Below are 22,383 nucleotides of genomic sequence, written 5' to 3' on the forward strand. Positions count from 1 at the left end.
GCGGAAGAATTCGAACCAATACCCGCGGCCCATAATTAAAGCGGCTCGACGGAACACAGTGGGGTTTTAGTCGGTAAGAATCCGATATAACCCACGGCTCCTTCCCCGGGGGCCGTGGTTATCTTTGGAATATTTCCCCACTATTAAAAAAAAAAGATTAGTACTGTTATGTTCGTTATGATTTGTTGGCAGTTATTAGTTCGCTAACTTGAACTAACTAACATCTACCAGTACAGGTTGAGTAAATAATAAAGATACATACTACAAATTGCGAAAATTAAAATTAAGTATTGATTAAATACTGACGCTACATGTGATACAAATTTTAGTAAGGTGCCAAAATCAACATATCAAGTTCAGAAATGAAAAAAAATTGAAAAAAAAAAACCCAGTTCTTCCACCCGGGATGAAATTTGCGCTGAGGGGTAAAGATTAGGTTAGTACTGTTATGATTTGTTGGCAGTTGTTAGTTCGCTAACTTGAACTACATCTACCAGTAGACATTGAGTAAATAATAAAGATACATACTACAAATTGCGAAAATTAAGGTGATTGCAACGATCTGTTCCCAGCCAATATCCCGCTAGATGGCGCTGAATTCTACATTTCTAGTTTATTTGAGTTTTTGCGTAATTGGAATAGTCATCAAACCTAGGAATAGTCATGGCGGTTACTGAATATTATATTTTATTGAAATATGTTATATCATTGCCTTAAAATCCACCCAATTCGGTAAAATTATGCGTTTTAACATCTGTCATTGCATACAGGGTCGTTTACACACACAGACGTATACAAAAATGATAAAGATTTAACTCTAGATGGCGTGAATGTAAAGCGCGTCACACACGGTGAAGATACTACCTATAATATTTTATCTAATCTAGTAATATTTTATATTACAGTATCTTAAGGTATCCGGTATCAGCGTTCTGACCATCATTTTTCTTTTTTCGCTGTAGAACCGCCATCCTGTTACAAATGACCCACAAAGGAGAATGACCACGGGTGGTATCGGTAAAATTTTAGTTGTGCCACGTATTCGTTATATTGTTAATTCCTATTTGTATTTATAATGATCATATGTATCAATATTAAGTCTTAATTAAACCGGATAAATTGAAATAATAGTAAAAGTAAAAGTTTTTCTTTTGAAACATGTATGAACTTTCGCATTAGTAGGAAGTAGGATTGTTATAAAAATAAAAGTTATATTTGTTGGCGTAAACTATTTTATTGTAATTTTGGGAAATAAATAATGTCAAAATTGATTACCTACAATAAAACGCAGTTTTATTTTATTACCTACATTACACTATTGTTTTTTTTTTATCAAAACATGTATTTGAAGTAGCAAATATGATATTATGCTGATCCAAGCATTTTCACTCAAAACTAATATCACTAATGATTTGTAAAAGTAAATTATTTCAAAATACATTTCATAACCAACAAGTAAGAATAATTATTCATACAACAACAAATCAAAAACACTATTTACTATGGAAAAAAAAACCAGGAAGGTGAAAAACATATTTATGATTTCGATGCACTCGACTTTTAGTAAAATAATAGGTAAAAATATTATTATGGTTTTGATCACAGACATATCTGTGGTTTTGATTTTAGCTACTAGTATCAGAAAGCTGCGTGTTCAATGCACGTCGGGGTCCCACAACTGTGGAGGAAGGAAGGTAGAATACCTCCATCGAATAAGTGAAGTTTCTCGACATACTCGATTTGCCGGCCGGCCTCAATGAAGATTGTCCGAAAGTTGTATATGTGCTCTGTAACGAAAAAATTTCGCTAGCGCGATTCAGAGTGAGGTGTCGTACAATATACCTAATGAAGTTTTTCATCTTTTTATTTTACTGCAAATACAAAATAAAAATTAAACAATGGTAATGTAAATTCTAAACAAACTACTACCAAAATACAATTAGAACAAAAATCATTTGACTTGTTTATTTCACCCAGAGGCCAGAGGCGGCTCGTGACAAAATTGTATAGGTGTTCACTTGAAATAAAACAACGAAAATACAATAGCGTTCGGGATGATTTATTACAAAAAAATGAGCACCACATTTTATAAATGTCTATAACACTAAAAATTACAAAGTACAGGCTATTTCAAAACGAATTCAATGACTAGGTATCAATAATTAGTAAATCACCGAATTTGCATTCGCGAGCGTAGGTATCCATAGTGTTTGTCACTGACGGTCACTGACCTCTATAACTTATAGTTATAGAGGTCAGTGGTGTTTGTTGTGTAAACATGTATGTATTTGAGTAGTTAGTAGCATATTATATTCTGAATTTCTGATCCATGCCTATTCACTCAAAACTAATAACACTAATGATTTGTAACAGTAAATTATTTCAATAGGTAGGTATTTGAACATTTCCCAACAAGACGTAAGAATAATTATTCGTAGGTATACAAGATACAATAACAAATCTAATACACTATTTATTATTTTATTATTTACTAGCGGTCCGCCCCGGCTTCGCCCGTGGTACATGTTTACGTTTTCTCTCCATAAGAAGTAATAGCTAGAGAGCTAGCGCAAAGCTACCTGTATGTATTTGACCAGACCTGGATTTTTGTGTGTTGATTCCCCTATACCTACTATACATGAGATGAGGAGTCACTAAGCCCAGAGTGGTGGACGGGGCGCGCGCTTAGGTAAGACAGGTGGAAATTTTTGGCGAACTTTGAAACCATTTGACCACGTCTGCCATTTTGATATTTGAAAATAGATTATTATTACTATCGGAAAATAACAATGGCAGACCATTATCACGCGGATAACATTCTGGCAGACACTTATGAAAGTGCTGAAAAAAATACAATTTTGAAAGTATTTGACCAGATCTGCCATTCATATATTTTATTTATTAGGGTCTTAAAAACTTATTTTCGAAACGGCAGACATTTTCATTGCGTACAGACTTCAGCAGACAACAAAACTTTACAGACTTCAGCAGTCAACAAGACTTAGCTTCTACATGGTCAGATGTATATATGTATTACGTTCCCTGACCTTACATCAATGATTTACTTTATTAATGTTTTTATGGTCATTTACATTTAATTTTGAAAACTATGGAATAAAATTTATAAATTTGATGATACAAAACTAAATATATACATTTGTAAAGAATCTCAAATATAAAGTTGTGTTGCAAATAACAAATCATCATTTAAATATTTAGTTTATTTCTTTATTTAAGAAACAATTAACAATTACAAAACAACATAAAAAAACACGCATGCATTTATTGAAATGTTCATTCATCATCACTATCGTATGGCGTTGTGTGACTCGTCTTCATAATCCATTGAATCGGATTCTGTAAAAGTAAAACGTAAATTATATAATAAAAGAAATGAGTCATTATAAACTTACCTAGTAAGGCAATGCCTTTGATGTCGCACGATGCCGCCGCGCCGCCAGTGTAGGTACTTCTGCTGCTACATGAAAATATGCTAGGGTTGCAACAAATGGGAAATAAAACAATTGTGATTATTACTATTATGATGTAATCATTTATTCATATTATGTACATTCAAAACAATTGCTATTATTAAATCTGATGTAATTATTTTTTCATAAATATATAATTATTATTATTTATTAATTACATAATATATTGCACTGTGAAATATTTACGTATCACTTTATTTTTGATGTTCTTAATTGTCTTTTATAAAATTTAAGTGACGCATTCGCATTGGGATCAACAATCCGATAAGAAAAGAATGGAGACAACATATACATAGCTTTGATTTCAATTCTACAGATACAAAATATACAATCTATCTAAAATGATACAACGGATGTTTCCTGCGTTTTCTCGTCAAAATACCGAAACAACGTAATTATTGTATAGTAGTTGGGCGTGAAAGTAAAAAAACAAATGAAAAGTGTTTTCCATATGATTATTTATTAAATTTACGCGATTAAGAATAATTTCAACGATACAATTTAGTAACCGAGAATTCAGAGGATTAAAGAAAATACCTGCCTGATCATTTTATCAAACTCTAAAAGAATTATGGTTATTTCGCATCACTCGGTTTATTAGTTTGGTAATAATTATTAAAGGTAGTTACAACCCTAGCCATTGAGTCGAACGGTAGGCAACACAATATCGACTTTGTGCGGGTACATATGGTACATTTCTTCTTGCTGTGAAGCGTAATTATTATTATTAAGATTTTTTAGGCTATTTTGAATTAGCTGTTCTAATTTAATTCTAGAAATTTATTAAAACGTGATTTTTTTAAAAGTATATTATGAGTTTATAAATACCTCAACCAATAGTTATTGTGTCCTATCCTCATTTCTTTATATCTTGGTAGTTAACTAAAGTGTTAAATTTACATAACCTCAACAACAACATTTACACTGCCACTGCACTAAAACTAAACTAACTAGCTCTCTAGCTATAAGAACCATCCTCGTACTTCAAGGGATATAATAAAAAAAGAATTATCGAAATCGGTTCAGCCGTTCTCGAGTTATGCGCTTACCAACACATTTTGCGATTCATTTTTATATATAAGACTAGCGGTCCGCCCCGGCTTCGCCCGTGGTACATGTTTACGTTTTCTCTACATAAGAACCATCCTCGTACTTCAAGGAATATAATAAAAAAAGAATTATCGAAATCGGTTCAGCCGTTCTCGAGTTATGCGCTTACCAACACTGCACATTTTGCGATTCATTTATATATATATACTAGCGGTCCGCCCCGGCTTCGCCCGTGGTACATAATATTTACGTTTTCTCTACATAAAAACCATCCTCGTACTTCAAGGAATATAATAAAAAAAGAATGATCGAAATCGGTTCAGCCGTTCTCGAGTTATGCGCTTACCAACACATTTTGCGATTCATTTTTATATATAAGATAAGATTATGTGAAAATAACCAGGAAGGTGAAAAACATATTTACGAAAACATAGTAACATAATATGGCTGTCGCTACAATAATTATATTTCAATTTTATCTTTTTATACCTAGTAGAACTGGCCGACGAATAAAAAAAATCGTATTAGAATAAATACAATAAATTACGGAACAAAAAAAGGATTGTAACTGAATTAGGTATGTTTGTTTCTGGGCGCACCGTTTTCGACGACGCGACGCGCGACGTAAGCGTATAGGTATAGGTACCTACTTTGCTAAAACAAACTAATAAAATTGTGTGTCTGTCTGAAAATTCGGAAAAGCATATTTTGCAAGTTTGTAATTACTTTGATAGTTTACCGATTTATAATAATTGTAATTGTAATTGTATAATATATAATTTGCAATGTGGTGAAATTTCATAAAAATCACGGGCCAATTTTTTGTTTTGAATCCCACCGAAAATATAATTGCGTTATTAGAATAATTAATTACTATACCTACCCACGATCAATTATTACAATATAGTCTCAAATGCATACTAGAGAAATATTGCAATTTGATTCAATTAAAATGCATAGCATACAAAAATAAATTCACAACACAAGAAATTCCGCGCGCAAATCATAGCGCGTGTCAATGAAATCAAGAATGTTTTATATCAAGCCGACGCGGACGACGACGCGACGCCGAACAAAAGTACCTACGACGGACGACCACGCTTCGAGTTGCCAAACAACATGAGTAATAAATTGTTTACAAAAAAAACAAGTTTTCCATTTTTCTGTATGAGTAGACAGAACTTCAAAACGCCACCTGCTACGGTTTATATTATGAACGATTGTTATAAAAATAAAAGTTATATTTGTTGGTGTAAACTATTTTATTGATCAATAATTTTGGAATTTAAAATTGTCAACATTGATTACAATAAAACGCAGTTTTATTTTATTACACTATTGTTTTTTTTATCAAAACATGTATTTGAAGTACCATATAATATTATGCTGATCCAAGCATTTTCACTCAAAACTTATATCACTAATGATTTGTAAAAGTAAATTATTTCAATATACATTTCATAACCAACATGTAAGAATAATTATTATTATTCCTACCTACAACAACAAACCTAAAACACTATTTACTATGGGAAAATAACCAGGAAGGTGAAAAACATATTATTATTTACGATTTCGACGCACTCGACTTTTAGTAAAATATAGTAGGGAAACATAATATTATGGTTTTGATTTTTGCTACTAGTAAGTATAAGAAAACTGCGTGTTCAAACTACTTGTTTGTCTGTCTGAAAATTCGGAAGTACTTTGGTAGTTTACCGATTTATAATAATATTGTATATATCGTTGTTTAAAAAATATTCAAACACAATAAAATATGATATATGTACTGATTTATCACTGGTTTCAGTGATGAACTGATGAGTCAATTATAGCCACTATACTTTCGTCATACGTGTGTATGATTGATGTGATTTGCAACGTGGTGATATTTCAGAAAAATCACGGGTCAAATTGTCCCACCGAAAATATAACTGCGTTATAAGAATAACTATACCTACGATAAATTATACATAATACAATATAGTCTCAAATGCATACTAGTGAAATATTTTATTTGAATCAATAAAATAAAAAAATTAATAAAAAATAATAATAATACAAAAATAAATTCACAACACAAGAAAATCCGCGCGCAAATCATAGCGCGTGACAATGAAATCAAGAACTTTCAAGCCGACGCGGACGACGAAGGAGCCTAACAAAAGTACCTACAATCATAGGCGGCTCGTGACAAAATTGTATGGCCGTGTTCACTTGAAATAAAACAACGAAAATAGGTACCTACAATAGCGTTAGCAGTACAAAAAAAAATGAGCACCACATTATAAATGTCTATTTATACACTAAAAATTATAGAGTATTTCAAAACGAATTCAATTATTATTTAGCAATAATTAGAAAATCCCCGAATTTGCATTCGTGATCGTATTCATAGTGTTTGTCTACACTAATATTATAAAGAGGAAAACTTTGTTTGTTTGTTTGATTGTAATGAATAGGCTCATAAACTACTGGACATTTTACCAATGTTTGCAAGTTTGTGATTACTTTGATAGTTTACCGATTTATAATAATTGTATACTTATATCATTGTTTAAAAATATTCAAACACAATATGATATAGGTACTGATTTATCACTGGTTTCAGTGATGAACTGATGAGTCAATGTTAGCCACAATACTAATCACTTTCGTCATACATGTGTATGAACTATGATTGATGTGATTTGCAATGTGGTGAAATTTCATAAAAATCACGGGCCAATTTTTTGTTTTGAATCCCACCGAAAATACATATATTACTAATTGCGTTATTAGAATAATTAATTACTATACCCACGATCAATTATTACAATTTACAATATAGTCTCAAATGCATACTAGAGAAACATTGCAATTTGAATCAATTAAAATGCATAGCATACAAAAATAAATTCACAACACAAGAAATTCCGCGCGCAAATCATAGCGCGTGTCAATGAAATCAAGAATGTAATTTTATATCAAGCCGACGAGCGACGACGCCGAACTAAAGTACCTACAGTACCATTTACCTTCAGTGTACAATACAGTTTACAGACCTACGACGGACGAACAATAATGAGTAATAAATAAAAAAAAACATAGTTTCTAAGGTCATTAGTTTTATTTTATTTTATTGTTATTTTCTTTGAACGATTGGAAATGAAATTACTCAATTTTTACACAGAACTTTGATTTATTAGAATTATGCTCATTATGCATAAGATAACGAACGCGAATGCACGACATCTAGCGCGTCAATGTCTAAACATCGCCTTTCGTTTAGACATTGACGCGCTAGATCTGTAATAAGTATATAGTCTATGCGCTAGATGTCGTGCTTTATGTCGTGTTTCGCTTGGCAAAAGTCACGCACACTACTGTAGAAGTGTCAAATTTTTCCGGTATTTTACTGTTGTTTTTCTAAGTAAATATTGTAAATTATTGATTAAAAAGGTCGAACGCGCACACATTTCATTATAGAGAAGTGATAAAATGATTAGTTTTAAAGAAATAGTGTCTGTGTTAAGTGTTTAGAGGTAATCAAAAATGTATGGAGGGACGGTCGGAACATCAACCTTAAAAGTAAGTATTGATTAAAACTGACTCTACATATGATACAAATTTTAGTAAGGTGCCAAAATCAACATATCAAGTTCAGAAATGAAAGAAAAATAGAAAAAAAATTTTTTTTAATGAATATTATGACAATATGAATTTTCAAAAACACTTATAATTACATCTAAAAACAGACACAAAACTTACGTTTAGCAAAATGCTCCTGCTCCAAAAGCTTATGTCCCGTAACAGTTATTTCGTCCACACGCGGCTTATTGGCCAGCAGTTCTTGCTCAAAGTTCTGATGTTTCTGCACCTTGCCGTTCAGGTTGGTGGGGTCGAGGTACGAGTCGTCCGTCGCGAACTTTAGCTTCTCGTTGATCCAGCCTGGAGATAAGAGGTTAGTTTAGTTAGTTGAAATGATGGATGTCTTCAAAATGTTTATTAAAAACAGGATCATTGACAAAATGCAGATATATTTTCCAGCTTACAGCTGCAATTTTTTATTTTGTAAATGACTCGATCGCAACTAAACTACAGACTTATTATGCTAAAAAGAAGAAGAAGAAGACTTATTACAGAAATATCAAATCCTTTGCTATTGTATCAAATTGTAGAATTGCTTTGAACAATAAAATTTTACTCGGATTTGTTAAGATTTTAATACAATAGAATAATATCACAAACTAAAACTTATAAAATACAAAATATCATCATTGATAATTTACCCTTGGTCTCATCACAGTCCCTCTCAAACTGCTGGTACTTGTAAGCGTCTTCCAAAAGCGCACGACGTTGGTTAGATTTCTCTAGAAGAGCGGCACGGCGTTCCAACAACTGTGTAGGAATAGTCACATTTGTAGTATACTTATCTACACTAATATTATAAAGAGGAAAACTTTGTTTGTTTGTTTGTTTGATTGTAATGAATAGGCTCATAAACTACTGGACCGATTTTAAAAATTCTTTCACCATTCGAAAGCTACATTATCCACGAGTAATATAGGATAGGTTTTATCCCGGAAATTCCACGGGAACGGGAACTATGCGAGTTTTACTTTGAAACCGCGGGCGGAGCCGCCGGCGGAAAGCTAGTTTTATTATAATAGAACTATTTATAAGCGTATTATTATAACAATGACTATGCTTAACATTTTTAATAGGTTTATTTAATAATTGTTCTGTTTAATATAAATTATTTAAATGTATACCTTCACCAAGATATAAACAAATAAAATCAGTTAATTTAATACAAAAATTTAACTATTGCATTGAATTATTAGCAGACTACCTATAACTCAGTATAATAATTTTTTTTTTTGGCTCTACCATAAAAAACTTCGTAAAACTTCAAGTTAATACCACGGAAAATTTATTACAAATTAATGTATAAATTCTGTACTTACCATCTCTCTCCGCTGGGCAACATCGTCAGCAGCATAATGCTGTCCCTCAATGAGCTTGGTAGCGAACTCGTCCAATGCTTTGATCTTCTCTTCTTGAGCAGCGAGAGATTTCTCGAAGTCTTCGTGCTTCTTGAGTAGAGCCTCCACAGAGTCGAGGGAGTCACCGACGTCTTCGTTGGCAAGGAATGCCTATAAACAAATAAATTTATTTAATACAGGTGTAGTTCGTAAATGACAGTCTTAAAAATTGGTGCTTTGAGCTAAATTCATATAAATGTATATGAAATTTAAACTACTATTTCTCAATATAATTTATTTAACAATTTTTATGTTGGATATTTTTAATATACATTTTCAAAACAAATTCCCTCATTCTTATTTCATAGCGAATTTTTAGTTATTTATAAAATTGTAAATTTTAAAATTTTGAATTTATTTAAAAAAAATACCTATTAGCTACAATATTTACATTCCAAATTGAACCAACAATACATTTTCTAGCAGTTCACCCACCTCCTGTTTATGCATCCACGCGTCCGCCTGTTCAGTATCCCTATAGAACAGCTGCAGATCCATACACTGCAAGTACAGTATCCTGCGCTGCTCCCACAGCGCGTTCAGCGCTGCAGCCTCCTTGCGCAGCGCGTCCAGCGCTGACTGCACTTCGCTGGCTCCGCGGTGTCCACCCGCGACAAGCGCTTCACCGCTTGATATGCATGCTGCCATAACGTCCTCGCGCGCGTCCATCTCGCCCTGGTGATATTTTGTTTGTTATAAAGGTTGCAAGGTTGTTCAAATTGATTTATTTATTTGATGACATACCAACAATAGCTCAATTATAAACGTGTTATTTGAATTTGTACATAAAATATATCCTAAATTGACTATTAATTACAGGTACATACTACATCAAAAAATGAATTTACTGATATCAACATAAATATTATACAAAAAAAAATTGGTTGTTTGTAAAGTAGGTTTACGATCGAGATGTTTACGTGATAACATAATGCAGTGGCAGCGCTCGAGATGAGACGGGAGATCGGTCCGTCTCTTTCTCGTTATACCTGCGATCGCGCTCGCGAGGTTTTGGTGTGACACAAGTTTCTGAACATGTCACCCGATTAAAACGATTTTAAAAAGGTTATCACGTCAAAAATGTTTATTTTATATGCAAAAGCAAAAACTCAGGTCTCAAACTTAAATTATTGATGTGATATAGAAATTAGAACCTTATTTCGTGATTGGACAAAGTCAATTTTACCGCTCATTAGAAAACTGTCTTGTACTCGCGTAAAAAGAGTTTTGCTATGGATAATTTTTGATGATAATGAGTCTAGTTAGGAGTAGTCATCACATCTTCTATGTTATTTTTTTGTTTCCCCAAATAAAAACCCACCAACAAACATACCTTATGCTCCTGATGTCTCTCCAACAGTGCTTCCGCACCAGGCACGTCCTTGGCCAGATCATCAGCTGCGATCAGAGCGCGGATGTCACTCATCCACGACACCAGGTCGCGGTAGTCGGCTAGGAAGCGGTGTAGTGCGTATGAGGACTCGAGCGCTAGACGACGTTCCTGGGATGGTAAAAGTTAAAAAAAAATAGTATATTCAAAAAAAATTGGTATATTAAAAAATTGTTTGCGGTAGAAAATGTTAAAATAAAGTCAGTTGGTATATTGTTTTGGCAAAGATTTCATTCACGACTGCTGACGGTAGTCATTTAGGATGTGATGTAGCGTTAATCATATTAGTAAGCTTTGCAAACATTTTCGAAAACATACATGAACTGTTAGTGTGTCAAACACTATAGTCACAACCCACAGGTTATATTATGTACATACCTATTTAAGTAAATTGATGACTAAATTCTTGAAGAACAGAAGTCATACATTACAGAAATTTAAATATAGGGTCGGAAAGTAATAAGTTTAAAACTCAGTAGTCATAATGCTTCACATTATACGGAATCACTACATAGTATAAAACAAAGTCGCTTTCTCTGTCCGTATGTCCCTTTGTATGCTTAAATCTTTAAAACTACGCTACGGATTTTGATGCGATTTTTTTTAATAGATAAAGTGATTCAAGAGGAAGGTTTTCATATATAATTTATTAGGTTTTAGACAAAGCGGGATAAGCCGCGGGCGGTAAGCTAGTAGTTTATACACAAAAAAAATTCGAAACAATACATTAAAAGTTGGTTTTACACAAGATGTTGATATATGTAAAGATATCTACTAACTACTACCTATTGATGAGAAAAAACTTTTTAAATTAGATAAATTTATAACTCAATAGTAAAATGCTCATATTACTAATATACATATAACATTATTACACGGAATTAAGATTTTGTAGTTGACTAAGAAACCACTACAATGTGTTTTTGGGGGTCATTATAGCCATGTCACTACAAATGCTCACCTTAGCCTTCTCCACCAATCTCTGCCAGGCGTTGGTAATTTCATCACGTTTGCTGTGAATAGCGGTAGAATGGTCACCATGAATGCCGGCCAATCTTGCCGCCTCTCCGTCGAGAGTGGCCACTTTATCTTCTAGAGCGGCCAAGTCACGCTCCACGCCTTCGTGTTTACGCTGTGAGAATAATTATTATTAAAATAAACGCTTCTAGTAAGAACGGTAAGTCAAATAATGTTCTTTTTTTCTAAATTTACTAGGTAAACTTCAACAGTATTTTATACTATGACTTTCTTGAAAATTCTTTCACGAATAATAAGAGAATATTTTTGTATGAATCTTCATAATTTATCATTTGTTTCCATTTTATATAAAAATTTTTTCGAAAACGAAATATGATTTAACCACCTTATAAGTATAAGTTAAAAGGCCTAAAATTCGAAAAACATAAAATAAGAAAAAAAACAAAACACCTCTTATTTATGTACCTACCTAAAAACAAATATTTTCAACATCAACCCCATCTATTAATGTATTATATTACAACACAACAAACCTGCAAAGTCTGCACAGTAGCGAGGTCCCTGCCATAATCATCAGATCCCAACACCACATCCTTCTCCGAGATCCATGCGATCGTCTCATCAGCGTCCCGGTTGAAGCGCTGAATCTCGTGCGCACCGAAGAGTCGCTCTTGACGCATGAGTGCCATCTGGCGGAGACGCTGCCAGGCTTCGTTTAGCTCCTGTGAACATGGTTTTAGTTAAAGTTTATGATTCGATGAGATAGAGGATTAAAAAAGACGTGTGGCACTCGGGGACTGCCGCGGTAAAGCTATTGCATGCTATGCCTTCAAGACACACCTCCGAGCCCGTCGGAGTGGAGAGCGTGGGGATTTTTCGTTACGGAATTTCTCGATTCGGTCCCCGCGCTCAAGGCCCGCGATAGAAGCTATGCAATAGCTTAAAAAATATGCATTTACAGGATACATATGTAAGGAATTTGTATGTCCAAATATTATGATGAATAGGTATTTTGTAAATTTATAAGTATAAAAAATTTAAATACCAAACATTAATGCTTTAGATTATTATTATAGACCGGACCCATTTAAGTAAGGAACTAATTTAAAAAACACCATCAGTTTATTGCAATATATGTAAAGTATCTTTCAATTCTAATCTGATATAAGGTTTTATCTATGAACAATTTTACTGAAGAGTTAAATAAATAAGATGGTTCCCTGAACCGCACAACCCTAACAACACTCACATCCTTCCTCTTCACAATAGTCTCCCGCTCCGGGTGCCCCTCGAGCACAAGCCGCTCGGCGAGCTGGTTGACCTCCGTCACGCGGTACTCCTGCGCCGCCATGTCCTTCTGGAACTCGTCGAACTTGCGCTGCAGCACTTCGACGTGTTCGAGATCGGAGCCGAACTCGTCCGCGCATACAAACGTTTCCTGGTGGACAAATAGGTATTAATTTTGCAGATACATATTATCTTTACAAAAAAAAAATATTGAAGAAATTATTGTAGGGAGAACATTATCTGCCAGTTTCTACAAAGACATAAAGATGCCCGTTTTTGTTGTAGCAAAGATTTAAATGAGCCTATAATGTCTTGTTGTTTATTAGCATAAAGAGATTTTGCATATTATAATGATAAAATTCCAAATAATGATTATATTTGCAACAGTTTGCTGAAAAAACAAACACGAAAAACCTGTCAAATAATCGACTACTAAGGAAAACCATAAATATTCCACATAACAGCTAAAAAATCACAATATTCTCACCTTATCATGTATCCAGAACATGACCTCATCGCAGTGCCTCAAGAACTGCACCAGCACGAGCGCCTGCTGCAGCTTCATGCCCTTCTCCGCCAACCTGGACAGCAGCAGCTCCCACAGACGGTGCAGTTCATCCAATCTCTTGCGGATGGTCTCCGAGGCGAAGTGGCCAGCTGATATCATCTCGCTGCCCGTGTTGTCCAGGACTACGATGGCATTGGAATGCGCTGCGACTTCCGCCTCGAAAGCTTGGTGCTTTTGGATCTTGGCCTGATGGTGGAAAACATATTGTTAACTTGTATATGTGAAATTTATTTGAAATTTCGTGAAGGACCACTATTTGTGATCAAATGAATAAATTTGTCAGTTGCAATATAGTAGAAATTCTATTAACCAGACTAATAATAATTATTGTTGTTACGCGTCTAATCGTATGTCCAAATTATATAACTCAAATCAAATTAATATTTTAACCCATTGACCACCGGGCGGCCCGATCGGGCCGAGACACAATAGATTTTCTATTGTGTCTGTGATCCGAGGACTGACGGATTAATGTAGTAAGAATTAGGCTGGTGTCCAGGATTTCTATCTCATAACATAGTTAAGTAAATACAACTTGTTTATTATTAAATTTATTCATATTATCTGTAAAGCAATGGTTTCATCTTTGTCATTGCCATTAAAACACAAATAGCTAAATCATATTTACCTGCAAGTTGGTAGGATCTTTGTAGCTCTCATCACTAGCCGCCTGCAGCTTCTCCTGGATCCAGGACTCGAGCTCGTCAGCGTCGCGCTTGAAGTACTGGAAGCGTCTGGAATCTTCCAGCTTTTCGCGCTTAGCGCGAGCCTCTTGCTTAAAGTCTTCATATCGGTTTAACACCTGCAAATTTATTATTATTTGTAAAAAATATCTATAAGTACCTATTTATTTACAATGACGTACTTATCTTTCCAAATAAATAATAAAACTAATATTTTAATCAATTAATAACTCGTTATTGTGGATCAATTTAGGTCAAATCTTTTGGTAATCCAAAATTAATGATTAATTAAATAATTAGCTTTACGTAACAACGAGATTTTAGCCATAATTTTATATCATACCAAGTAATAACGGAAAAAATTATACCTGTTCACGTCGCTCTTGAATATCCTCAGCTGTTTCGAGGATCTTCACCTCCTTAGGGGGTGGGATCTGCTCCATATTGGATGCGTTCACTTATCTGTAACAAAACGAAAAGAAAATAAAATTTCAATAATTTTCCTTGACGATTAGTAAGTACACATAAATGTAATGTTTATTTATAGCACAAAGGATTTATTGGCTAAACTGTACATTATAGGGCGTGGAGTTGAGAGTCGTAATTTTTTTTGTGGTTAGCTATTGTCCTATGGAACCTAAATCTGAAATTTCACAGCGCGAAAACTTTTTGTTTTTGAGTCACGAATTTTTGAAAATCGGAAAATTTTACTCCATTTTATCTTTGAAACGCGAACTTACTGTTATGACAGTGTCAAATTGACCTACAGCGATTGTCAAACGCGTTTCATTTCAGGTAAAACATTTCTATCTAACAAAAAAAATATTATAATTTAAATTTTATTTATGAAATTTGTATATTTTTTAACAACAACATTAAAAATAATTATTATTAAGTATAGTTTTTGTAAAATAGATTAAATAAAATAAAATTATTAATATTCACAATTTATAATTTAACAAAAATATTAATCGAAGTGTCTAGTCGTCCCCTAAACGGATGAATAAAATAAATTAGTCGTCCGATTACCAGATGAATAAAATAATTTAATCGTCCGATTATTCGGATTACTAGATAACCTTTTAACACTAAAGCTAGTTGGGTTGGACTAAAGCAAAGGGGGCGCAGGACTTTTGATGGAGTTGGTGTCATTTTAACACCTATTTATTATTGTTTTATCGTAAAGATAACGCTAATATAAGCATGTTTTATAGGAACAACTTTTCTCTAAAATCAAAAATGGCGGAGATATTCACCCTCAATTCGTTAGGTTAGGTTTAGGTTAGGTTAGCCTTTAGGTTAGGTTAGGTTAGGTTTCTTAAAAAAAAACTACACAGAAATAGGAGCCCCGCGAAGCGGGGCTCCGTCAACGCGCAAAAAAAAATCAAGTTAGGTTAGGTTAGCCGTTAGGTTAGGTTAGCCGTTAGGTTAGGTTAGGTTAGGTTTCTTAAAAAAAAAACTACACAGAAATAGGAGCCCCGCGAAGCGGGGCTCCGTCGACGCGCAAAAAAAAATCTAGTTTAGGTTAGGTTAGCCGTTAGGTTAGGTTAGGTTAGGTTTCTTTAAAAAAAAAACTACACAAAAAATAGGAGCCCCGCGAAGCGGGGCTCCGTCGACGCGCAAAAAAAAATCAAATACCTACGTGTGCCCTCCTCCCCCCACAAAAAACCTATAATACGTGCGGCAGTTCTCTAAAGAAACCCCGATAACCTAACTATATAGATAAATAGATGTTATCGGACGATTAAATTATTTTATTCATCCGTTTAGCGGACGACTAGCGCTGTCCAATATTAATTGTACGCTTTGTACCATGGAACAAAACAATAACGACGTCATTTTCAGTTACCGTTCGTTTGCTGCCTTTCAGTCGAGATCGTTTCGTGCGTACTCCTGTTAAGCCCTAAAACTGTACAAAACTATTAAACTTTTACTTTTAGCATACAAATAGGTAGCGAGGAGCGAAGCGACGAGCGTGTTAGGTTAACATTTGAACTGCCGCACGAGCCGAGCGAGCGAAGCGAGCGTGCCGCGGCAGCGGCCGGCGAGTGCCAGAAGCGACTTTAGGGCGATTCCCACTCAAACAAAAAAAAAAACTACAGGTCATACTAATGTCTATTACATTAAATCTGTCATATTTCAAATCAAAGAGCTAATGCAATATTACTAGTATTGAAAACTATTATTGTAAAGTAATAATTAATATTAATTGCTTCAGATCAATGTGGAACTGGAAAAAAATACCTAAAGCAAAGGTGGCGCAGGACTTAGAAAATTTTTGATGGAGTTGGTATCATTATAACACCTATTTATTATTGTTTTATCGTAAAGATTACGCTAATAAAAGCATGTTTTGTTGGGGCAACTTTTCTCTAAACTTGATAATTACCAAGATACATGACGGATTGTAAAATGTAAATTTTTTCAATGATGGAATATTATGTATTCAATATTAAGCTGCGAAAGTCCGAATCTAGCTAAAAAACGTTACGCTAAAATAAGCATTGCATTATCATAAGACTTGCCACAGAACCGAAGCTGTCAACCCCGAATTCCACGTGGTCTTGTCTGCCCTACCCCTAGAGTGTATGTAAAAAGCCGGAGGCGCGGAGGGAGAGCAGCCCTCGCCCGCCGTGACAAAGCTCGGGAGCCGTGCGGAGCGGAGCGGCTGAGGCTGGTCGCCGAAGGCGACCAATAAGCTGAAGCTGCGAAGTGGAGTACGGGCGACCGTGCTTTGTCACGCAAGGGCGGAAGGGCTGCACTTCCCGTAGCGCCGGAGCTAAGGCAGTGTCTGAGACAATATAAAAAAGACATGAGGAGATAGGGAAAGGGTTAGGTTAGGTTTTATCATCAATCTTTGAGGGCGAATATCTCGGCCATTTTATATTTTAGAGAAAAAGTTTTTTTTATAAAACATGCTTATTTTAGCGTTTTGAATAAAAATTATGTATTTTATGATTCCTATACAATTTTCACTTTAGATCAAAAATTTTCTAAGTCCTTACTTTGCGCCCCCTTTGCTTTAGGCGGACCAAAACTTAATTTGTAAATATCTCGAAAACTTTTAATTTTCGCGCCCCCCCCTTTACAGGGGAAGTTCCTAGTACCCACCTCCCCTCTCTCCACCCCCCACTACCCCCAAATTCCACGCCCTATAATGTACAGTTTTACCGATTTATTTCACAATTAAACCATTTTTTCGTTAAAGTCACGTTTTCGTGCTAGTTATTATCGTGACATGAAAACATTACAAACAAAATATTGTTGAAAATGTAGACTATAATATTCAAAACCTTTCCAGTTACAGGATTTCATTAAAAGTAATTTGTTTTTGTTCTATAGAACACTAGCTGTGCCCCGCGGTTTTACCCGCAAAGCCCGCTCCTGTTGGTATCAGTGATATACTTATGTATAGCCTATAGCCTTCTTCGATAAATGGGCTATCTAACACCAAAAGAATTTTTGAAATCGGACCAGTAGTTCCTGAGATTAGCGCGTTCAAATAAACAAACAAACAAACTCTCCAGCTTTATAATATTAAGGGCTGATTTTTCAATCGTTGGTTAAAACTTATTCATCGAATAACGTATTAAACTACCATTTCAAAAATGTATTCTAATTGTCCGTATTTGACAGTTTACAGGTGACATTTTAAAATGATCGTGTAATACTTTATTGGACGGATAAATTTTAACCAAGGATTGAAAAATCGGCCCTAAGTATATGTAGATGTATAAATAAAGGTATGCCGTATGTTACGCTAATTGGATGCCGCATACACGCACCGGAAGATAGAATTTACCGTTGATTTGGGCGGAGGTGTTTATAGCAGTGTGGCCGCGCTTGTTCCGCCGATTATAATTTAGTATGTACTAGCATTTACACGCATCAAACCTGTGCATCAAACACATGATATAAGGATAAAGATTTTTTTTACAGCTGATATTATTAATTTTCGCGATCTACTTTTTTCCCGGAAGGATAAAAGTTCAGTGAGAACATTATTCACGCTTTAACCAGTATTTTTTTCGACTGGGTCAAGCCCTTATGTATCAGACAATTTTAACGGGCTTCAGATAACTCAAAAATTCTATGCGAAACTATTGTAATTTTTTAATTGTATTTTATCTCGTAATCAGTAGTAAAAGAGGAACAAAAATATACCAAATTTTTTTATTACTACAATATAAATTACGCAATTCGCAATATTCCGCTCGGAAGGACCGTTTTCAAAATTATGTACGCTCCAGACGGCTATATTATAGACTCGTTAAAAATATTTAAGCATAAAAAGGTTAGCCTGACACTTGACATCATGATTACATCACACGGCCTTGTGACTCACCGAACCAACATGAGCTGAGATAATAAGGCTATTATGCAGACACAGCCTCTTTTGTAACCGTTTTATCTGTGGAATTCGGAATCGAAGTATTTTGGTTTTGAATCCCTTACGCATAAATGCAGAATGAATAACGGACGAGTTTCGGGACTTACATTTTTATATATGCGGAAGGTAAACGTCGATGTCTACCCGCAAGCGTATAAAATAGATGAAAATTTTGTAATTATATGATAAATTTTGAAGAAAATTGACCTTTGGTGTGGTACAGAATAAATCTAGTTCAAGGCAATTCATTTATTCTAAAGTCTAGAGTAGGCCCTAGGGTAATCAGTAACCATAAACATACAAAAAAAGGCTATACATTCTATAATCTCCAGTACTAAACCATACACACAACTAAAATTGAAGTAAATGAACAGACATAACCAAAAAATTACGAATTACAGATTTTTAACAACAATAAGTGGAAGACGAACATTTCCGTTTTGTTATCTAGGTGTGGCCCAGATAGCATGTATGCACTACAATGAAACTGTTATAACATATTCAATTCAGCTATATGCTAATCCATATTGATTATCTCATAGCTGCATATGGATATGGTTGTTAAAATACAAACAATAATTAATCATGATTGTCTCTGCCAAGTTTAAAATGTAGTCATTGTAATATTACACAATTGAAAGATAACATTTTATTGAAGAACCTCTCTACCCCTGTGTCAGTAAATATACTGAAGAATAATCACTTGCTCTTAGATATAAAACAAAAAAGGAATGAATAAGGAAGAACAAACAAACAAGAAACAATAAAAAGGCCTTTATTCTGAGAGAAAGTAAATAATTTTTAGCACTCACAAAAATAACCAAATCAATGAGAAATATCCTGCCTGCACATTATAGGTACTTATTATTTAAAGATAATTGTTATCAATTGATAAAAGTTGTGGATGATTATTTCAATTGCTGCATAGATATCTATCCTACTTGTATTTTTATTTTAGAAAGAATATATAGTATGTTTGTTACTCTTCCACGCAAATACTACTGAACCAATAACATTGAAATTTAGCGCACATATAGAGGGTAACTTGGATTAACACATCGGAGAGGTTTGAAATCCCATGGGAACGGGAACTATGCGGGTTTCTCTTTGAAAACGCGGGAGAAGCCGCAGCAGAATGCTAGTACTACATATAGGTACAGTGAATTACTTGAAATCTGATTTTATACACAAGAAATCATAACCATGACTCAATTAGACCCATAAACATTTGGGTAAGTTTAGTAATATACTTACAAGCCTACACATTTGTAGTAAAAGATACTACCTATTTTGTATTTAAAGCAGAAGCAAAGAGAAATCTAGTGTGCAAAGAAAATTAAAAAAGATTTATGTAACAAATTGTCCACATAGAAACAACACACCAAGGTTACCTGCTCGGAATCATGTGTTTAATTTCAATGTTAATTAACATAGCATATTATTATAACTTTATTATGACAACTATACGAATTAAGATCCTTATCTATACATCTATACATCTATACAAATATTATAAAGAGGAAAGGTTTGATTTTTTGTTTGTTTGTTTGTTTGTATGAATTGAATAGGCTCCGAAACTACTTGGCAGATTTGAAAAATTCTTTCACTGTTGGAAAGCTACATCATTTCTGAGTGACATAGGCTAGGTTTTATCCCGGAAATCCCACGGGAACGGGAACTATGCGGGTTTTTTTTTAAAAACGCGGGCGAAGCCGCAGGCGGAAAGCTAGTGTTAAAATATACACACAGACCTTACCAGAATTATTGGTATTATAAATATATTTTATGTAACAATACTCAATACAGATAATATTTCATATTTAACTGATACTAGTAGATTAACAAGATATCTTAAATGAATTAAAGATCATTTAAACAATAGGAAATAAACATAGAAGTACCTATTACAGCTGTATAGCAGATTAGGTAGAGGTTTTTAGAACTACAATTCTAAAATATGAGCACATATTCAAAAATAAGAAAATGCAATTATCAGGAAACCACTTATGAGCTGCATAAAAATTCTTAATGAGTTTAACTCACACTAACTTAATTATGTCCTTAGTAGGTCACGAAAGTCTGAGTCCGTAGCTAATCAATAATCGGAACAAGTCTGCAATATCTGTATTCCAAGCACTAAACACATAATTCTCTAAGGAAAACTGTATGAAAGCGTAGGGCGGTGCTAACTACTGTACGCCTTGCTCTAAATTCCACTTACAACCAAGTACTTGGGTCTCAGGACGCAATCAACCGGCCTAGCTATATCAAGATACGATTCACTTCCCCGCATATATACAATGACGTAATGCTCCAAAATAAACCTAATATGGATAATCAAAATTTCTTTACACAGACTCAATATTTAGGGCTATATTCTAAGAATAGTAAATTAAGCTTTTGATATGGGAAACAGATATTTTTAAAGGTAATAAGATGCCATTTTGTTAATATAGAAAGGTTCCGAGCTCCGACCGACATCGAGATTAATGGGTGTGTCAGATAAGAAGTAATAAAACCCAAAATAACACTTTATTTATTAACAATTTATATTAGAAATGGAAAAAATATTACTTACGTGATAGTATAGTGCCCAAAAAGCAGTTTTTATCAACGTTTTTCTATCACTTTTACGTATTTTTCATGGAAAATCGTTCGTTCGACATCCAAGCCGCGTCACTCAACATAAACTAATGTTGCCCTCGTTTTCGTACTTCGTCCGTCGTCGATCAATGACTTTTTATGACACTTAAAATTCTACTATCTTTGTAAAATATTGAAGTAACCACGAAGTAACAGTCGTGTAAAAGATTTTTTTTACAAGGACTATTATTTATATGTCTTATCTCACTTGGTAAATGATACATAAACCATACAGTTTACGACTTACTGCCAGGCCTAATGGCAATTTTATAATCTAGGAAGGAAATGTCAAATATTTTATAAAATGACCACACCGGAATTTAGTTGTCAAAAAGACCAGTTCTGCTATGGCTGGCGTATGTTTGTTGGTTTGTTGTATCAATTTGTATGTCAATTAACAATTAACCCTTGTTAAATAATGGCCTGTTGATTATTAAAAAGCAGAGCTTAAATAAGATTCTATCGATGTGAAGTGTATTCAGTGTGTGAACCATGGCAGCTGGTGGCGAGGATCTGTGGCGCGAGTGCGCGGCTTGGCTTACGAGATGTGGATTATTACGTCCAGATCATAAGGCAAATTGGGAGACGAGTACGATACACGATTTAGCTTATACGCTGCGAGATGGAGTACTTCTGTGTAACCTTTTAAATGTCCTTCATCCGGGGTGCATAGACATGAAGGACGTAAATCAGCGCCCCCAGATGGCACAGGTATGTATCGAGCTATGCGACCTTCGTTCTAATTACCGCCTAACTGACGAGAGTATGCAATAATCACGCATGAGTGTTGCTAAATTAGCGACTTGCAAAATGCCCACATTCAAAACTATTACTCAATAAATGTGTCGCCTTTGTTACTAAGGGATTCTGTCGCTG

The 22,383-nt window shown here is 34.3% G+C and overlaps 2 protein-coding genes across 3 annotated transcripts in view; one reads left to right on the forward strand and one right to left on the reverse strand.

Moving 5' to 3' along the window:
• Positions 1-21,601, reverse strand: part of alpha-Spec (alpha spectrin) — a 47,798-nt gene extending 26,197 nt beyond the window's left edge. Inside the window, exons 1-12 of the mRNA XM_090119274.1 lie at positions 21,443-21,601; positions 14,843-14,936; positions 14,420-14,593; positions 13,711-13,977; positions 13,186-13,374; positions 12,470-12,658; positions 11,920-12,090; positions 10,902-11,069; positions 10,004-10,243; positions 9,491-9,679; positions 8,813-8,921; positions 8,292-8,471 (exon numbers count right to left, since the gene is read on the reverse strand). Of these exons, the coding sequence (XP_089975400.1) occupies positions 8,292-8,471; positions 8,813-8,921; positions 9,491-9,679; positions 10,004-10,243; positions 10,902-11,069; positions 11,920-12,090; positions 12,470-12,658; positions 13,186-13,374; positions 13,711-13,977; positions 14,420-14,593; positions 14,843-14,917 (1,951 nt within the window). The 5' untranslated portion in view covers positions 14,918-14,936; positions 21,443-21,601. The remainder of the gene's footprint in view (positions 1-8,291; positions 8,472-8,812; positions 8,922-9,490; positions 9,680-10,003; positions 10,244-10,901; positions 11,070-11,919; positions 12,091-12,469; positions 12,659-13,185; positions 13,375-13,710; positions 13,978-14,419; positions 14,594-14,842; positions 14,937-21,442) is intronic.
• A 280-nt stretch (positions 21,602-21,881) lies between these two features.
• Positions 21,882-22,383, forward strand: part of Vav (Vav guanine nucleotide exchange factor) — a 34,591-nt gene continuing 34,089 nt past the window's right edge. For both annotated transcript variants that reach the window (XM_090119286.1, XM_090119284.1), the window contains exon 1: positions 21,882-22,218. In XM_090119286.1, coding sequence (XP_089975412.1) covers positions 22,000-22,218 — 219 coding nt within the window. In that variant the 5' untranslated portion in view covers positions 21,882-21,999. The remainder of the gene's footprint in view (positions 22,219-22,383) is intronic.

The sequence above is a fragment of the Colias eurytheme genome, chromosome 3 (assembly GCF_061535395.1).
Source record: "Colias eurytheme isolate Ceu_HAF_F1 chromosome 3, ilColEury1 Martin Lab GWU primary, whole genome shotgun sequence".
Taxonomy (NCBI): domain Eukaryota; kingdom Metazoa; phylum Arthropoda; class Insecta; order Lepidoptera; family Pieridae; genus Colias; species Colias eurytheme.